The 17,725-nt window shown below is 46.2% G+C and overlaps 2 protein-coding genes across 2 annotated transcripts in view; both read right to left on the bottom strand.

Moving 5' to 3' along the window:
- The window catches only part of Pgm2a (phosphoglucomutase 2), a 42,999-nt gene extending 41,768 nt beyond the window's left edge, over positions 1 to 1,231 (bottom strand). Inside the window, exon 1 of the mRNA XM_065432789.2 lies at positions 976 to 1,231. Within this exon, the coding sequence (XP_065288861.1) occupies positions 976 to 1,020 (45 nt within the window). The 5' untranslated portion in view covers positions 1,021 to 1,231. The remainder of the gene's footprint in view (positions 1 to 975) is intronic.
- Positions 1,232 to 7,767: 6,536 nt separating this feature from the next.
- Positions 7,768 to 17,725, bottom strand: part of LOC135902509 (paired mesoderm homeobox protein 2-like) — a 92,766-nt gene continuing 82,808 nt past the window's right edge. Inside the window, exons 5-6 of the mRNA XM_070536429.1 lie at positions 15,073 to 15,286; positions 7,768 to 9,329 (exon numbers count right to left, since the gene is read on the bottom strand). Of these exons, the coding sequence (XP_070392530.1) occupies positions 9,160 to 9,329; positions 15,073 to 15,286 (384 nt within the window). The 3' untranslated portion in view covers positions 7,768 to 9,159. The remainder of the gene's footprint in view (positions 9,330 to 15,072; positions 15,287 to 17,725) is intronic.

The following is a 17,725-nucleotide window of genomic DNA, read 5'->3' as shown; positions in this document are numbered from 1 at the left end:
CACCGTGCAAGCTATACTCGTAGCTATCAAAGACTAGATAAGAGGAGATAATGATAAATCGCCAGATTCACATCTTCTAATTTCTTGTGCCAATGAGGACTGAGTGGGATCCTTTCCTCTAAAGCACAGTGAATCCATACAGTGTAGGGGCGGTACATATTACGCGCAGTAGCATGACAAGACGAAATGGCACACAGAATTATTTTACTGTTTATATATAGTTCAAAAATGCAATGTACAGGACATTTAAAAAAAATAAATAAGAAAGGTAAAAGAATGTTGCCAATGGCTTTTCCCCGTCAAGTTTGCAAGAGGTAGTTCTGCTTATGGCTCTTAATAGCACCAGCAGACAGCGTTGTTGATCCAAAATTAAGTGAGACAACTCGCCATCGGCTAGCGATGGTAAACTTTTCAGAAGCCGTGCTGAAATTTAAATGTCCACTGAATTCGACTGAACGTCGACAATCCATGAAGCAAGATTTTACTTTGATTGTGCAGCATTTGCGCACAAAAAGCGGGCAGTTGAGATTCAAGTTCTCTTTTTTTTTTGGCATGTAAAAATAGTGAGAGCAGAATGAATGGCAACGAATGGGTGAGAGGTTTGTGTTATGTTATGCGGTGGTGGGCTCCGCAATGAATTTCTTCCTAAAAGGTATTCGCGCGCGCTCAATACGAGAGAAAGTAATAGATGACTGTGATAAACGGAGGTGATCGCGATACCATAAGGCACATTATTGCACCTGCCGGTGTAGTGTCCGGTTTCGATACGCATTTTCGCCAGATATCGACAGGGTTTTTTGCCCAACGGCAAGCACAGCAATCTTTCTTGCTTACGCTAGCGACGCATAATATCACCGATTGATGCGTAAACGCTCCGGGGCCTCGCGCTTTAACATTGGAGCCGCGCATTCAAGGTCGCATATTTCTTACCGCGTTAATGAGCAGCAGAGCAAAAAAAAAAAAAAAAATGCTTACCTTATCCCACGTTAACCACTCGGCAACTTTCTGCGACACATTCATAGCTGAATCGCTATGGGTTGAACCACTCCTAACTGACGCACTCGTCGACGCGTTTGTGCTATTGAACGGCTTCTGTTCCAGCACCGGCAGCGTTTTCAAAAGGAGACGGGCATCAGTAAAATACGCGCTACGTCCAGGAAGAGGGTATTGAGTGTCTCAGATGATATGCGCAGATAACACGTAGCATGATCGTGGGTCAAATTGCGCTCGCAACCGCCGCGCCATCTGTGAAATGAAATGACGACAATGGTGAAGAAATTATAAAAAACGTCGCCAGAGAGCGCAAAAACAAAAAAAGCTAAAAAAGACGTGTTATTTTATTTGTTACAGCAAAAAATAGCGTGTATTATATTAATGGTTATATATCTGCAGATTTAGAATAAATTTATTAAATTGCTACATTAACACTGCATGAAAGCTTTTGTTTTTTTCAGAACCATGGGTAGAGTTTTGGGGTGCCTGAATGCACAGCAGAGATTTCCTGTGAATCGTGTATTCTTTCCGCTTTCGTGCGTGCTGCGTGTTAGCAGTGTCATAATACATGGCTGAGCGGCAATCTCGAAGGCCACTAAGCCGGGAGGGTGGCACGGCTTCCATGATCATCCTTCAGATCCATGATATGTGGCAGTCATAAACGTTAGATTAGTGTAGCTATGGCAATACTATGGCCCGTAACGTTGCTTCTGGAGCGTGTAGTATATATTTTTTAAATGTATGTACAAAACTAAGGTATTTGCTACGCTTTTGTAGGCCACGCGCTTCCGTGACAAAGGCCTAGCCTTCGAGATTAGGCTTGCCAGTGCACTCTGTGCTTCAGGCCTCGCTATCTTTACCCACCTCTTGCGAGATGGCAGCACGGGTCCACGCTCAAGTCCCATATATTAATGAATATCATCAAGTGCTCAAGTGCCCAACAAACATACTGTTGTAGACATCACGGTATTTGAGGCCTTTCAACAACTGCTTATCGCCATGCGCGATCCTAATGCGCGTTCCATACTATCACCGACGCATGTACTACAGGCGGTCCAATGTGGGCATCATGATCCATGAAAGAAGGGAGGGGGGGGGGAGAGACGTTATGCAGCAATCATCGGCGATTATTGTCGATGTCAGCGAATAGCTGGAACGAACGGACGAAGAACGAGAGAGAGAGCGACATACCCACCTCCTTCCCGCCCAGCCACGCAACTCGATTGCTCGACACTCTTAAAACGGTTGCACCGTTTGTGGTGTATGTTTGTCCCGCAACGATAATCGTCATCTGCCTTGCTTGCGTTTTCTTTCTTGAAAGCTCGGCGCTCGCTGCTTGCCTGTCGAGATTGCTGTGTCACACTGATAACGCGCCCGTCGTTCGTGAGTGGGAAATGGCGGGCTCGCAGCGTTAAAGAAAGGTAACGCAGGAAAGACGGATGACGATTATCGTTGTGGGACAAGATAAGCCCGAAAAGGTGTAATTCATTTTTAAAGAGCACATATTTCCGCGAGCATTTCCGTTACATATTTTTGTGACTAGGCTTCAAGATTGTGCCATCGTTCCCTCCTAGTTCTCTTTCTTCCTGGGTGAACCACGTACGCCATCAAATGTAAAGCGCTATATTTCAAGCTCGCGGATACGCGCGGTTACATTTTGCATACGCCGCGACACAGTATAAGCGTCATAGCCGGAAGGATGGGTTTTGAAATACTTCTTCACACCACGAAATTTTTACCGTGACCTGGAAGTGCCTGCAAGAGCAGTTCAGCATCTTTCACACACATCGCTGTGCCTTAGTAGCTGTGGCGTGCTGAGCACGAGTTCGTCGGAGGGTTATAGTCCGAGCCGTTCTGACAGCATTCTGGTGGACGCGGCACGCGTAACTCTGCATATGGTATGCCGTGTTTTGAGCACACGTTAAAGAACCACAGGGGTTCAACATGAATTCGCAGCCCTCCGTTACGGCTTCTCTCATAGCTCAGCGCTGCATATGTTACCAAGAAAGTATCTTTCACATGGCCTCTTCGGTTGCGACGACTCCGTTTAGTCTATCTGTCGATCAACATTATATCCAATCAATGCAAGAAGCCTGGGCCCACTGTCCAGCGGGCACATCAATTGTTCGATGTCCCACGGGAAATCTCGACGGTATGCTAAACTGCGGCGTCACTGAATCAATTAAAGACTCCTTCCAGCGTGTTTCTTGATATTCAATTTACCACAGTAGAAGCTGTGTCAAAGTGTTCCAGTTCTGCATATCAAAGACAAGCTGGACTAGCGAATTTCCTGATCTCAACGCGTCAGTTTGGCCCTCGCTAGAATTAAAGTCTTTTTGACCGCGGACTTTGCGAACGGCGGTAAGCGTTTTGCGAACCAGAGAGAGCGCGTGTAATAAAATGGGCCAGTCGGCTGCCTTATAGCGTATGTTGATATACAAGCGCACAACAATGTCATTTGGACTTCTACGGCAAAGATACAGATAACCATACATGGGATGTGCTAATCATCTCAAACGGACGGGTCCCTCGCACAGTCGTTCAGCCGAAATATTCCACGTCCTCCAGACACTCTTGGCAGTTCGGACCAAGAGCGTCACTGCGTCGTCGTCTTCGCCATCATGCTCACGGCGACCTTGGCAAGCCAGTTCCATAGCAATGTGGGCCGATATCGATACGTAGCCGAAACAACGGCTGTCTCAGAATGGCCACAAGTGATTTTTAATAAACGTGACTTCGGTGATGCGGTGTGTTGCCACACTGTTTGAATGCTAATCGCATTACCGTCGACAGTCATACGGAGATGCACTTTCTATATTGATTCAGATTGTAAACATTTGTCTTCCTTTGCTTTTTGGGTCTAAAATATTGTCATTAGAGCACTGCAAAAAATAATAAAAAATATTATAAATAAATAAATAAATAAATAAATAAATAAATAAATAAATAAATAAATAAATAAATAAATAAATAAATAAACCACTTCGCAGTTGTATATAATCGAGCAGCTCTTTCATGAAATGCAGCGAAGGTGTGCAAGCATAGAATAAGGGAGTTCTTACGCCCTTCGGTATAATCATACGCCTGTGGTAAATCGACCTAAAACCTTGCAGACGCTTCACTGTATACGGTTAATTCCTTCACAATACCTAAGTCTTTTTGGACGCTTCTCTACATCCGAGCTTAGTGATACCATGCCCTCCACTATATCGGACGCATGTTCCTATACGTTGCGCTCGCTATATATTCCGACATCGGCGTCCGGCTACACATTCCAGCCACTTGCTATACATCAGGGCTTCGACACATGACTGGTTGATCTCTGACTGACATTCGATGCTTAACACGCCGCCACACGTTGCCACCTCAAGAAAACCGTCGCTAACTGAAGTGTCTGTTTATTGAGCTTTGCTTACAGTGCATGCAGTAAACTTGGTTTATTGTTCTGTTAAAAAAAAAAGTCACCGACGATTACGATACTCAATAATGCAAAATTTGAGCGCAACTCTATGCGTGTTTTCATTTCGTGGTATATTGGCTGGCGCGGACAATCTGTCTCTTCCGCCACGTTGCAAAGACAACGAAGTGTAGCGCGAGTGCACTGCTAATCGGGAGATCGCGAAAGGCAGCGCGTGGATGACGCGTGGGCGCGATTCACAGCAGCCGCCGCAAACAAACCTCCGCTAATGCAGCGCTTTGTTTTCATATATAGTACCGTTGGACGCGGTCGCCGCATGCCATCGGTGAAGAGACGACGCGCGCTATAAATGTATACCCTGCTGCCACGTCACCGCAGAGCGGCACTACGCTTTTCTTCTCAAGCTTTCAACGTACCCCCATCTTCCACTTTCCGCCTCATACTTTCACTGTAGCCGTCTCCTCCGCTTTCCTCCTCGCGTTCTCTTCGCTTTTCGTCTCCTGCTGGTCTCCCCGTTCGCTCTTTCATCTATCGTTCTGCTCTTTCGCTCGGTTACACCGACGACGCCGACTGCGAGACACCGCGACGCTCACCGCAGTAATGGGCGCTCAAGAGCTGATGTCTAAAAGTGACATCGTATAGTTAGTTCTCCTGTCTCTAGGCGACACATCAGTCGACAGACTCCACATGCTACTCGTCGGGCATCGAAACATGGGGCTTATTGGACGTTTCACATGTGGCGTGATTGAAGGATCGGGGACAGACGGCGCCACACCAATCCCAGAGCTGCTTAGCTACGGTAGTCTCACGAGAATCGAGCAAATTCAGCACGACATTGACGATGACCCGTTCCTAACCACCAAACTTGCACTCGCAGACTTACAGTGTACGCGCCGCTTCTATCTTTTCTTTCTGTTTCGGGATGACGTGCCTCTTTCAGTCTGCTTGACAGCCCGCCTCGCTTGCCAGTCATCCGTCGAGACTCGCGACGGACAAACTACAGTGGAAGGACTTTCTCGGCAAACACTGTGCAACACCGGTCGGTAAACACGACGACGTCGGGGAGACTGCGCGCCCCGACTCTTCTATTTGATCGCTGAAGAAAGGGAGGGAGAACCTCGGCCTCTTCTTGCTCACCGCCCACCGCTCCTCCGTGCGCCGCGGTTTTGTTTGCCTTGCAGCTCCGCTGTTCGGTCCCGGTCGGCTGCCCCGCTACAAGCCAGCGAGCACCACACAACGCTTTGTTCGCTCTCGGTATCGGCAGCCGAAAGTTTTTCTTTGCGTCTGCTGTGCTCGGAATTAGGATTTCACTTTTTTTTTTAGCTTTAAAATGCTCACTGCGGGTTTTGCGATAAACGTGCTTCTACTGGAACGAAAGAAGCGCAAACGTGTTTCTTCCTTTTCTGCCTTACGAGCGCTAGCAATCGATTATGCTCTTCAAAGACAGTGATGTTCGAGTAAACATACTAACATGTACAAGAGAGAGAGAGAGTGAGAGAGAGAGAGAGCGTGACATGTTCGAAACAGGTCATGTGTTTTGAAACCGCATGCAGCTTGAGAAACGACGGGTCAAAAGTCCGTAAACGATCGTCTCTGTACGGTCAGCATGATGTCTCAGTTCTTTCTTTATTTGTAATTTCTTTGTTCTGATATCAAAGAAACGTGAACAGACTTCCCGCGCTTTCCTGGCTAAATTCTCTATAAAATTTAATGTTTTCATCCTCATCATCAACCTACTTTAAGTCCAGTGCAGGACGAAGGCCTCTCCCTCCAATCCCCAATTACCCTTGCGCTAATGTTTTACGACTAGCATTTTCAAGTTTTAGTGAACAGAGCCAGCTGGGAGGAAAATCGCAGTAATAACGAAGTTCTTGTGGGCTCCGAAATGATTCATTATACAGGTCACTTCGTTGTAAAGGGTCGCGCGCCGCCACGACACAATAGAACTGGGGCAGAATTATTCCTTTGTTATAAAGGTCATTCTATTGCAGAGGCATTCGTTGTAGACGCGCTCGACTGTGTATTCTTACAGTCTCTTCACAGATATATCGATTTTACTACACGATGGTTTACAAAAATGAAAGCAAAATAGGAGAAAGGTGCGCCTGCGTTATTCAGAAAATACACAGAAAATAAAAAAAACTGAGAGAAGCTCGAGAAAAACGGGCAGTACGGCAGATCAGTTCTGCAGAAGCCTGCAAATTGAATGAATAATCAGGGAAAAGGTTGTGGATTAATTCGGCCTTGCCCTGCGATCGGCTAGCTTCCTGGTTAGCTCTGGTGGTATGAACTAACGCATCGGAAAGACATCGTTTCCAGGTTCCAATCGCCAAACCAGGACAAATCTCTTTTTTCTTTTCAACTGCAAAGCATTGTTTCTCAGAAACCGGTGTGGTTTTTCTTTGTAGCTTCGTGCCACTGTAGGCGGATAACTATATATCCCTTTCAAAACTGAGCAATGTTAGCAGCGAGGTCAAGTTCTCTGCCGCGATGGGCAATGGCAGTTTAGACAAGTTAAATCGCGAATAGTGCGGCAAGGTATCGCGCCGGAAATTTTACTTCACGTTAAGCATATCACCCCCACTGAAAACCTTTGTAAGGCTCTCATGCAGGCACGATTAGTCAACTTACCCTTTGGATGCGCACGATTTAGGGAGAAGGAACCGCACGCGACTTACCTGAAAGAATACTTCAGTACATTGACAGCTGCATGGTGCCATTCTGTATATTAGACATCTGAAGTGAGCTCGAAGGGATATCTTCTCCAGGAACATACTATCAGAAATGTCTGTTGTGAAACTCTGGGCAGGGATGTCACGAAACCATGGAGCCAAAGAAAATGTTTGAAAGCGTGTTGCCTTGGGCAAGTAAATTCGTGTTGGTGCATGGAAGCTATCTTTAACGGAAGCCACCTTTCTACGTCTAGCTGCTTCCGAATGGAACAATTGGTGCTCGTTCTAAAAGACAGCACAACCTTATAGAAAGTGAACACTTTACTTTCCCGTCAGAATGTTGGGGCTTTTTTCTTCCTCTTCGATTCTCGGAAGCAGCTACAGCATACTGTATACACCCAAATATACTAGAGTATATGAGACCATTCTTGGACTAATGCAGGTTTAGTCACTGTCGAACGTAGGCCAACGTTGGTACAAGCTAGCGCAACATGAAACCTCTACCTTAGCCTTGCATTCTGCGTTACTTAGGTAAATAAACAATAATTTTCACGCTACAATGCAATTCTTTGTAGCTTCGTGCTACAGTATTGAAGATTCCAAGTTTCCCCTTCAAAGTCTGTACGTGTAGCACAGGAGTGACGAGTTTGAAAGCAGCACACCTTGTTTACGTAGCATATTTTATTCGCATACGCTGAACCTTTGCTACGGGAATAATTTTCACTTCCACACTGATTTCTTTAACAAAATCCCGCTTTTGAAATCACGTTGTCAAAAGATGACGCAGGACGACTGTAGTGTTTCTTACACACCACTTTTCCCTTTTTGTTTTCGTAATTGTAGAACAGAATTTTTGTAGTGAAGGGTTTACTTATTCACCAGGGACGTCATGCGTCATCATTGCTTACGTTGTCACTGGTAACCCCGTGCTTTATGCTGATGCTGTTGTTTTTTCCACAGAGGTTGCAAGTTCTTTTTTTCTTGATAGTTCCAGTGATTGAAGCATACCGAATCCATTGTTTTTTTTTCTAAATCGTGTTGTCAAAACGCCAATTTGTTCGCCTTGTGTTTAAGTCACGTCGAAATAAATTATCCGAACTTCTAATTTCAAGCCGGATTCTATGGCTAAGTCAGTCGTTATTAGTATTACTATTTTGTGAAACAGGCCTCATAAGTCTTAGTGAAAACTTCTCAGGAGTGAGATACTTAAAGCAGAACATGACTAGGAATATCTCACGTGGAATCTCCGCTGTATGTAAGGCCATGAGCATAAAATATAATAGATCGCGTTTTCTCGATAAGAAATAATATTTCCGATGTGTGAACACGAATACTACCTCTTGCAGTTGTTATTTACGGCCGGAAGAGCACGAGATACTGAAGCTTAAGACGCAGCGTTCTGAACACCCACATTTACCATGATCGTGCTTGCTTCGTGCGTTTCAGTTTTTGTCTCTTTGTTGACACTCTGTACACAATGACACTGAAAGTTGCGTTTGGAACAAACGACGTTGGGAATGGAACCAAGTGAAATGAACGGAACGCCAAAGATCACAAAACAACCGAACCGCGCCTTTCTGCCAAAACACAGTTCCGGTTTGTTTCTCGCTGGATGGACAAAGCACATGGTCGCCGGCGCAAAGTCGCACACGCACACGCACACACACACACACGCACACGCACTCTGTCACGCACACGCTCCGATCGAATGCGCTGAAGCGGAGCTCCATCGACGAGGCTGTGTGTCAGCCGAAGCGGTTCGTTTGTTCGTTAACGAAGCTTGGGGTGCGCACTGGTTCCGACGAGTCCGCTGGTATAGTTGAGTTCTGAACGGCGTTGGCACCCCCATTTTGTGGTAAGAGGGGGGCTGCTTGCGACTCTCCAGGACCGCAAGCCCCCTCCGTCCCCTCTTTGCAGCAGGAGGGGGCAAGCAACGGCGACACTCCAGGCCTAGCCCACTTTGCGGTATGTACTCGCTATTCCTTCCGTGCCTGTCGGATGGCCACTGCGGCAGTCTCTGGCGTGACGGGGACGGCGGTGGCGCGCTCAGTCGCGATCCTGTCACGGGCAGTCGTTTCAGAATATCTGCGGCGACAAATTGGGCTTGGTGTCGACGCCCGTGAGCCCGGAGCCGTACGGGTACGGGCCAAGGCACGAAGGCTGGCCGCACGGGCTCGAGCTCCACTTGGGCGGCGACATGTGAGGCTGCTGCTGGCTGCAGGGGCTGTCCGCGGCCACAATTTTGCCTGCATAGAGGGGCAGGTACTCGTAAGCAAAGGATCGAGCAGGTGGTCTAGCGCTTGCACATTTCAGTGATGGACGTAAGTAAATGCAATCTTAATTATCGGTACCTTAATTAACTCCGCCTTAATTAACACTAGAGGTCGGGGATTCTACTCCCACCAAAGTTCGTGGGTTCGAGTGATTTAATTAACTATATCTTAATTAACAGTGTATTAAATAACTTTGCCATAATGGACACCACAGGTCGTGCTGATGCTTCTTCTCCTTCACCTTGGCTTCACGTTTTCGTACAAAGAAACTGATGGCCTAATTCGCCCTAATTAACACCAGAGGTCGAGGGTTCGACTCCCTGTGTATTTTGGTGCCATGAATTTCGGTGCCATAACGCTGGACAACTGACTTTTCGACCCGTGAGCCATCTAAGGCTTCCGCCTTAATAATAATATTTATTGTACATTTGTTCATGGCTTTGGTAAATTCTGCGCCACTTAAGCACTGTTGCACTTGTATATCACAAAGACAGCGATTGTATGCACCTTAACACAAGCCTAAACGCTTCAAAACACGGATTATTCCAATTGATGTTCGCTAGTCGATGCTTTATTCAATAACCCATATAATATATTGAAGAATTCAACTTGGAATAATCAACAGTATGAGCGGGACTGTGCAGGTACACCCGGCTACAGTAATACAAGCAATTGTTATACTCTGCTATTCCGTGATTATTCGCATTTCTATTACTTCTTACCGAGACTACCCCCTTACCCTCTATCAGCTCCTTCTAGTTATGCAACCGGAATATTGACTGGTTAACATCCCTGCCTTCCTTATACCCCCCCCCCCCCCCTGTCTTTAGTTATGCCTGCATCTGCTGTTGGTTTCGTATTGCTTATTCTTAGTTTCTTTCCTCTCAGCTTGAAAAACGACTCTGTCAGCAGTGCGATGACCTGCCTCATATTCGGTTTAAAAGCTATGAATGTGCATGTCTCGCATTTGCGATGCATGCGCGTAAAAAGAGGCTGGAATGGAGGGCGCAAATACTCCCGTAGTGCTCAACCGAAACCAAGTTTTCAAACCTTAGTATTCCAATTTAATTTTCGTACACTATATTCTGTAAAGCGCGCTTTTTTGTTGCCTTTATGATCTTGCAGTGAAGCCACGTGTAAAAGCGACTGGAGACGCAGGATGTGTGCGAGAATCTTTGAACCCGGAAGTGTTCTCAGCCGGGCTCCAGCAAAATCTATCCCATGTAAGTGCGTCACGCAATCATCATCCCGCAAATGCGTGAGATAGCGATACCTTGCCATTTTGTGCCAACCTAATGGTTAGGAAAATAAGCATGGAAAGGTTAGAAATGTTTGCTTTATGAAACGAACTGTGTTCTTGATGACGTATATTTGTCGCAATGAGGATATTTGGGTATCATTTGTTTTATCACTGAGTAATTGCGTAGAAAAAAAAGGCCAGTAGCCTGGACACCTACAAGGGTAGTAAAGACGGTAGTGAATGGAAGTGTCTTGCGGTCAAACTCAGTTTGGTGTCTGGAACGACGATATTCCCCGCGCATTCCTGGCACATTTTGGAAGGTGGTCCCCGACAACCGCCACCACAGCGGCCGCTCACGCCATTATGGTGCGTCTGCTCATCTTTACTCTAACGGCGCAGTTCAATTAACTCATCGCTCTATCGGATACCTATGACGCCTGCCTCCGGGTGCCGTTTACGCTTCGCAGCAACACAGGCGTCGCATACTTGCTATTGCGTCATTTCACCGGCCTTCGAACGAGACGGTAATTAACGAGATACTGTGCTCACTTATGGACTTGCATTTGAGAATGTGCTACAGAGCTGCCACTGCTTCCTAGAATACACGTTTATTTTGGTGCTGTGACCAATTCATCTGAAAAAGAGGTCCACAAAATTTCATTCCAACTGTCTCCTTTCTGTTCAATTTCACCCCCCCCTTTCCTATTATTTTTCTATTCTTTCACTTAATTTCCTTAAGGCACCATTCTTGAAGCATTGAAAAGGGGTCGCAGTGTACACGTGTTGTTAATCGCAGTCACTGTTGACAGTGTTCCTAAAAGATGGTGTGATACTTTTCTTTTTCTAACTTAACTTTAATGCAATTGTCCTTGCGTCTTCTAACGTGGTAGGGGTGGCGACGACGATGAAAACGACGACAGTAAAATGCAAAAGCGAATACTCCCCCGTAACAACAAGTCCAATATAGCGCACAATAGCCAAGCGCAGGCGAAGAGCATCGTCTGTCCCGCAGATACCACAATTTTCGTTCCGGCAGGACACCTCGTCACTGAGCGCATAGCAGGTAACTCGCAGCCACCTTGCACATACACGACACCAGGCAGCGTCGCCTACAAGAGCGCAGGACGGAAGGCTTCGCGCCAGAGCTAATCACGAGATCAGGGACGTCACCACGAGCGCGCCGCGCATATCGCCTTCGGTGCACTTCCTCAGAAGTGCCTACTCTCGCAACTCTAGGGAACTGTCGAGAGAGAGAGAGAAAGGGAAAGCCTAGGGCTGCGGGAGCGTGGGCTGGAGACAGACGACGCAACTTGACCATTAGGCCCGGTGGCCACTGGACATAAAGAAGGCCCGCTCAAGATGGACGCCGCGAGCTCCTTTTCCGCCCGCCCCTCTGTGCCTTCCCTTGCGCGCATCCATTTCTCTTCTCTCCACCCTCCCCCTCCCGTCCCTCGACTTCCCAGCTCTCCCTATTTTCGCGAACGCGTCTTCGTTCCTTCGCAGCCCGCTTCTGCTGAGCCCGGGCCTTCCTTCTCCTCCACTGCGTTGCATTGCGCAGCTGCCTTTTTTTTATTTCTTAATTCTTTTTTTCGCGTGTCCGACGCGACCCTAATGGAAACAGACGACGGGCAGCGTGCAGTACTGGACGCTCCTCCCAAGTTCGCTAGCTGTTCTGCGGGCGGATGGTTGAGTAGGGGGATGGCGATGTCGCCATTTTGCTGGGAGTAATGACGTCACCGCTTTTGGAGCCCGGCGCGTGAGAGATGGATGCTCGCAGGCTCGCCCGGGAAGCTGTTTCGCAAGAGGCGCGACGACGCTGACGCGGTACTCTGGGACTGGTCGGTTCTTGAACATTTCATGGTCTGGCGTCCCGTTCGAACAGATCGACGCGCCTTGGGGGCGCTTCCTGGCCGTGCAAGTTTTCTTTCTTTCTGTCTGTCTCTCTTTCTTTCTTTTCCACGTCGGGCATACGAGACAAGTCAGGAAAACAGCTGAGCTTCTTCGTAAGAAGAATTAATGGACTCTGGCGAAAAGGCAGTGAATCTTGTGCGTTTTATGCGAATAAACTTAGGAATTTCCTTCTTAGCTGCACCGCATACACATTGCCAATCTAACCTTGCAATTCGAAAACGCTCAGCCATGCCTCTTCACGCTTTCACCCATAACAAACAAACCATCAAACAAACAAACAAACAAACAAACCATCAAACAAACAAACAAACAAACAAACAAGCAAACAAACAAACAAACAAACAAACAAACAAACAAAAAGAAGCCTCTCGTGCAGTAAAGTCAGAAGCAATAGTCTGGAAAAGACGGGGGCCATCGGGAAGGGCAAATTGTCTCGCGACTAGCGCACACGACCTGAAAAGAGACGAAATGCCACACTGATTCCTTAAATGAGTGAGTAGTGCAAAATGGGACATCGGGTTGCGAATATTCAGCAGTCAAGATATTACACTTTCTTCTTCACTTATACGACTGCTGCAATGCGCAAGACGTCTGGAGGTCGCCACGAGATGGACAAGGCGACTTCGTTGAACAGCAGGCATTTCGACAACGTCGAAAGCTGGAACGCAGTTCCCGTGATCGGACAGCGCAAGACAGCGCACGCCGCCCGACTGCCCTATCTCCGATATCATGGCTAGAGAGGTTGGGTTTCCGTTAGCACAGCGAACAATGGAGCCGACGGGTCAAGGTTGATAAGAAGCGGACAGATATGCTTCCCTCTTGTTTCTGTCTGTCTCGTTTCGTCGCGTTTGCTTCTTTCGGCGACATCAGAGCCCTCCCAGGGAAGTCACTTGCTCATCATTTTATGTAATTTTATAGGCCTTCATAAACCTAGCACGAATTGTATCGTTCTCCGGGCCGCGTTAATATGCGCAATGTTAATTTATCTTCGAGCGGGCTTAACAACGCTTTTCATCCTAGTTCATCACTGTGTGGCGCAGGACTGTACGGTGACACTGCGTAAGACTAGGAATGCCTTTGCGGGTTGCGTGACAGTGCCCACAGAAATAGTTCGTGTGTACGTGCGTGTGTGTGCTTAGGTTTCCTTTTTTTTCCTTTTTTATCCTTCTTTCTTTCTCACCTCTTGCATCCCCTTTCCCTTCCCCCAGAACAGGGTAGCCAACCGGAGATAATCTCTGGTTAACCTCCCTGTCTTTCCTTTGCCTTTCTCTCTCTCTCTCTCTCTCTCTATCTTCGAGCGAATTTCTTTGCTGTCATTATATTGCAAGTGCGCAGTTCAGTTTGCTTAACGTGCAATACGAAAACGCAAAATGTTTGAAATTATAGAAAAGATCATAATATAAGTTATTTTAAACTCGTAAGCAGGACGCTCGTCTGGTTGACTTCCCTGCCTTTCCTCTCTTTGCTATCTCTCTCGCTCTCTTGTAAAACATCATCACGCGACTCTATTTTCACTCATCTGACGGTAACGCATTAGTTACTAGGGGAGCAATTGAAGGCGAAGCATCCCTGTTCTTGTATTACGTGTCCAAGCCTCAGCGCCGGTACACGTCAGTGTGATGGCACATAGTTCGAAGCAGTTTTCTTTTTTTTTTCGCACTTGGGTCGTTCCATGCGCAGAAAAAGTTCTCAAAGCCTCTTCGGTTTAGTCTTCAGTTCACGTTCGAGACGATTAGCACTTAGCTATGAAGGCTGAAGGAGGCCCCAGCCACACGACGACAGAACATAAAGGACTCAACTTGCTCAATTTTCGACTCTACTGGGCTATGAAGCCGCAAGACGACACCGTCAAAATCCACGATGTCACAAAAAGCTGGTTCGGTGGTTGCAGAGTGGCTTCACCACTGTCTTTTATTTTCCCGTCTTTTCTTGCTTACCAAGTCCCCTCTACTCAAAATAAGTGTAACCGCTTTAGTACTACAGAAACGTAACTTACAAGTACGAGCTTAAAGGGACTCTAAAGCAACATCTAGCTATATTATTAGGTTACCTTTACGGGAGAATACTAGATAAGCCACTTTTACCGCGAAAGGGGGGTTTGTAAGTCAGAGAAGAAGAAAAACCTAAACACAGTTCGCTGCGACGTCATAAATTCTGACGGCGTCTGCTCCGGTCTAGTTAATTTTTTAGACTACAATATGGACTAAGTTGGATTCTAAAGGAACCAAAGACTGAACTTAGCGACTATCTAGAATTTCTACTGCGCCACTGCGGCCCAAAATACGAGAAAAATGATTAAAATCTGTTACATCACACTGACGTACCGGCGGCGGGTCTCGGTGCGAAATAATTGAAAAAAAAGAAATACGTATAAGTTTCGCCATCATTTTTTCTTCTAATAATCAACCCTAACCCCTTACTGTTAAATTATCAAAAAATAGTATTTAGAAAAAATACCTTATCAACCCAAACTGACCTAGTGTTTCACTTTGCTCTGCTCAAACTTGATATTCCGTTTTAGTGCCTCTTCATTGGGCTTCGACGTAATGATGATTGTCGGCTCACCGTTGAGGTGCTTGACGTCCTGCGAGTGGAGCATGACCTTGACGTCCTTCGAGTCCTTGGCGCTCGAAGTGTGCGTCGTCGAGTCGGCCGTGGTGCTTATGGGCGAAGTGGTGATGCCGGCGTCCGAGCCCGACGACGAGGAGGACGCCGACTGCTTCTGCTGGTTGAGCCTCTCCTGCTTGCGGAACTTGGCTCTCCGGTTCTGGAACCACACCTGCGGCACGGACAGAACACCTCCTCATTAGGCTGTTTGTTAAATGATGGCATCCCGAGAAAAAATGGGTTCCACGAAAGGGGCGGCTACATCAGTCATTATAAAGGTTTGGTCAGAACTAACCTAACATGACTATCCAGATGTGTGCGAAGCGGAAACGCGTCATGTGTGAGGCGTGTGCTGCAGCCGGGTTCCTCTCTCACGCTTCTCTCTCTCGGGACATGTTGTGCCATCTAGCGGTAGCTCCGCGAAGCCAGCACATAACCAGTGGCACAAACCCACAGCAACGGTCCAACTTTTTTTAGAAGGCAATAGTTTCGGGATCGGTCCATATTTTTAGGCTGGGCTATCATCGGGATCGGCCTCTATCTTTTGGTTAGGTTAGCTAGCCGGAAAGAGAGGGTCTGACGATGCGAGGAATGGTGTTGGCATTACAATAATTCGCGGGGACTAAAGAAGGTAAAAAAAAATATCAAAGAAACAAGGTAGAAAGAAAAAGAGGAGGAATAAAGCGGTGGTTATATATCCATGCATATACTGAGCTTTACATATCACCAATACGTAAATGTCCTGTCACAGAGTTCGTTACCAGAACAGTCACTAGATGAGAAAGAGAGAGAGAAAGAGAGAAAGAGCTTCGCATACAGGTGAAGAATAAAGGAAATCGCTACAAATACTCCACGTAAGACATTACAGTATATTTAACCAAATAAAGCAGAGAACATCAATGCAACTTTCCGTAATTGTACAAGTATGATAAAGAACACAATACCGATCGAGCATCTTTTGAAAAGAGCGCATAAAGTCCCTATCGATTAGAAAGTCCCGAAGTGCTGAGAACTGCGTCGACCAGACGTTATATTCGGTTGAGACAAATTTACTGTCTGCAGACTATAGTATACCTCCATTAGCTTTTTCTTATTTGTTTGGCACAATGTATAGCAATTTACAAGAAACAGATAAATAAATGTTCTACGTATGTTATTTTTATTAATACGATTTTAAAGGAAAGGTTGGCGCCTTCAAGTGGAACTGGCCTAAAGAAGAAAGAGCACAATGAAACGTCTGAAATACGCTGAATACGGTCAAAGAGCGCGAGCACATATAAAGTACTGCGCACCTGTCCTTTCTTGAAAGAATGAAATGAAAGAAACTAGCAAGGTAGCACACAATTTTTGAGTTCCGAATTTATTTTTTTATTTTCTATCTCCTTATTGGTTATACCGTTAACCAAACAATTTGAGAATAGATTGAGAAAGTACTGTTTACCAACTATTCTGGGTTCCTTCATGTTTCTTTCTTCTTCTTTCATCTCGATGCATAACGACAAACAACAGGTGAATCGAAGAGTATGGCCATAAGCATGTAAAACAACAATAAAAGTTTCATGACATACATACATATCAGCTTATTTAAGTTTATTGCAAACACTAGTCAATAGCGATGCGCACAGATGGTCTAGATACATCACAGATTAACCTATATAGACTTCCTATAGAATGACTAACTATATTTCGTAACCATTAAGGTTCCTGTTTCTTCGGAGAGATGAGGACACCAAGAAAATATACCTATTGGGGCAACGACGCGGTCACGCTACACGACCATCATTAGGATCTTGTTGGGAACGTTAACCTTGTAGAGGTCTTAATTGCGTTTTTGGACGGACAGATATCTGTCTGAGAAGTGAAAGACGAGTACCAAAGCAAGCTCAAGCCTCAGGTAAGCTTAAGTCTGATAAATATAATAATCACCCAAGCAGTAAAGTGAAACTAAATTGTGGAGTTGAATTAACGCCCCAAGGCTGCACTGTGGGCTGCGACGGACGCTGTGGCGAAGTGCGGTGCATTAATTTTGGCCACCCGGAGTTTTCTTTCAACGCGATACCCAAAGCAAGGCACACGCGCGTTTCTGCCTTCCATCACCGTCGTAATGAGGCCGTCACGTCCTGGAATCAACGCTGCTACCTCGCGCTTTGCAGCGCAACACCGTGGTCACTGAGTCGACCCGGCAGATTACGAGCAGCGAGAAATACTGCTACACACAGGGGCGAGACAGGATTTTTCAGCTTATTTTTATTTTGTCTGTGTGTGTGTGTCATGGTTTAATCAATATGGCTAACGTAGAAAGAGCGAGAATTCACACACACCCCTTTTTTTTCTTTTTATTATTGAAATGATTCGCATTGAGACAGTTCGGTGACAAACTTCAGTGGTAAAAAAAGGTGTTGTGGGTTATGCTGTTGCTGAAATTCGTGAGCAGCAGTGACTACGTTCATTCGCCAAATGCGGCAACGATTCTTTTTCCTCCCTTTTTATCTTCCCCCAGTGCAGGAGGGTGGGGTAGCCAACCGGGCTCAGTTCATGGTTAACGACCCTGCGTTTCATTTATCATTCTCCTCTCTCTCCTTCAAAATTAGGGAATATGTCTAGTGAGGCT

Source organism: Dermacentor albipictus, chromosome 3, assembly GCF_038994185.2.
Source record: "Dermacentor albipictus isolate Rhodes 1998 colony chromosome 3, USDA_Dalb.pri_finalv2, whole genome shotgun sequence".
Lineage (NCBI taxonomy): Eukaryota > Metazoa > Arthropoda > Arachnida > Ixodida > Ixodidae > Dermacentor > Dermacentor albipictus.
Note: the sequence above shows the minus strand (reverse complement) of the source record. Positions and strands in the feature narration are given on the sequence as shown.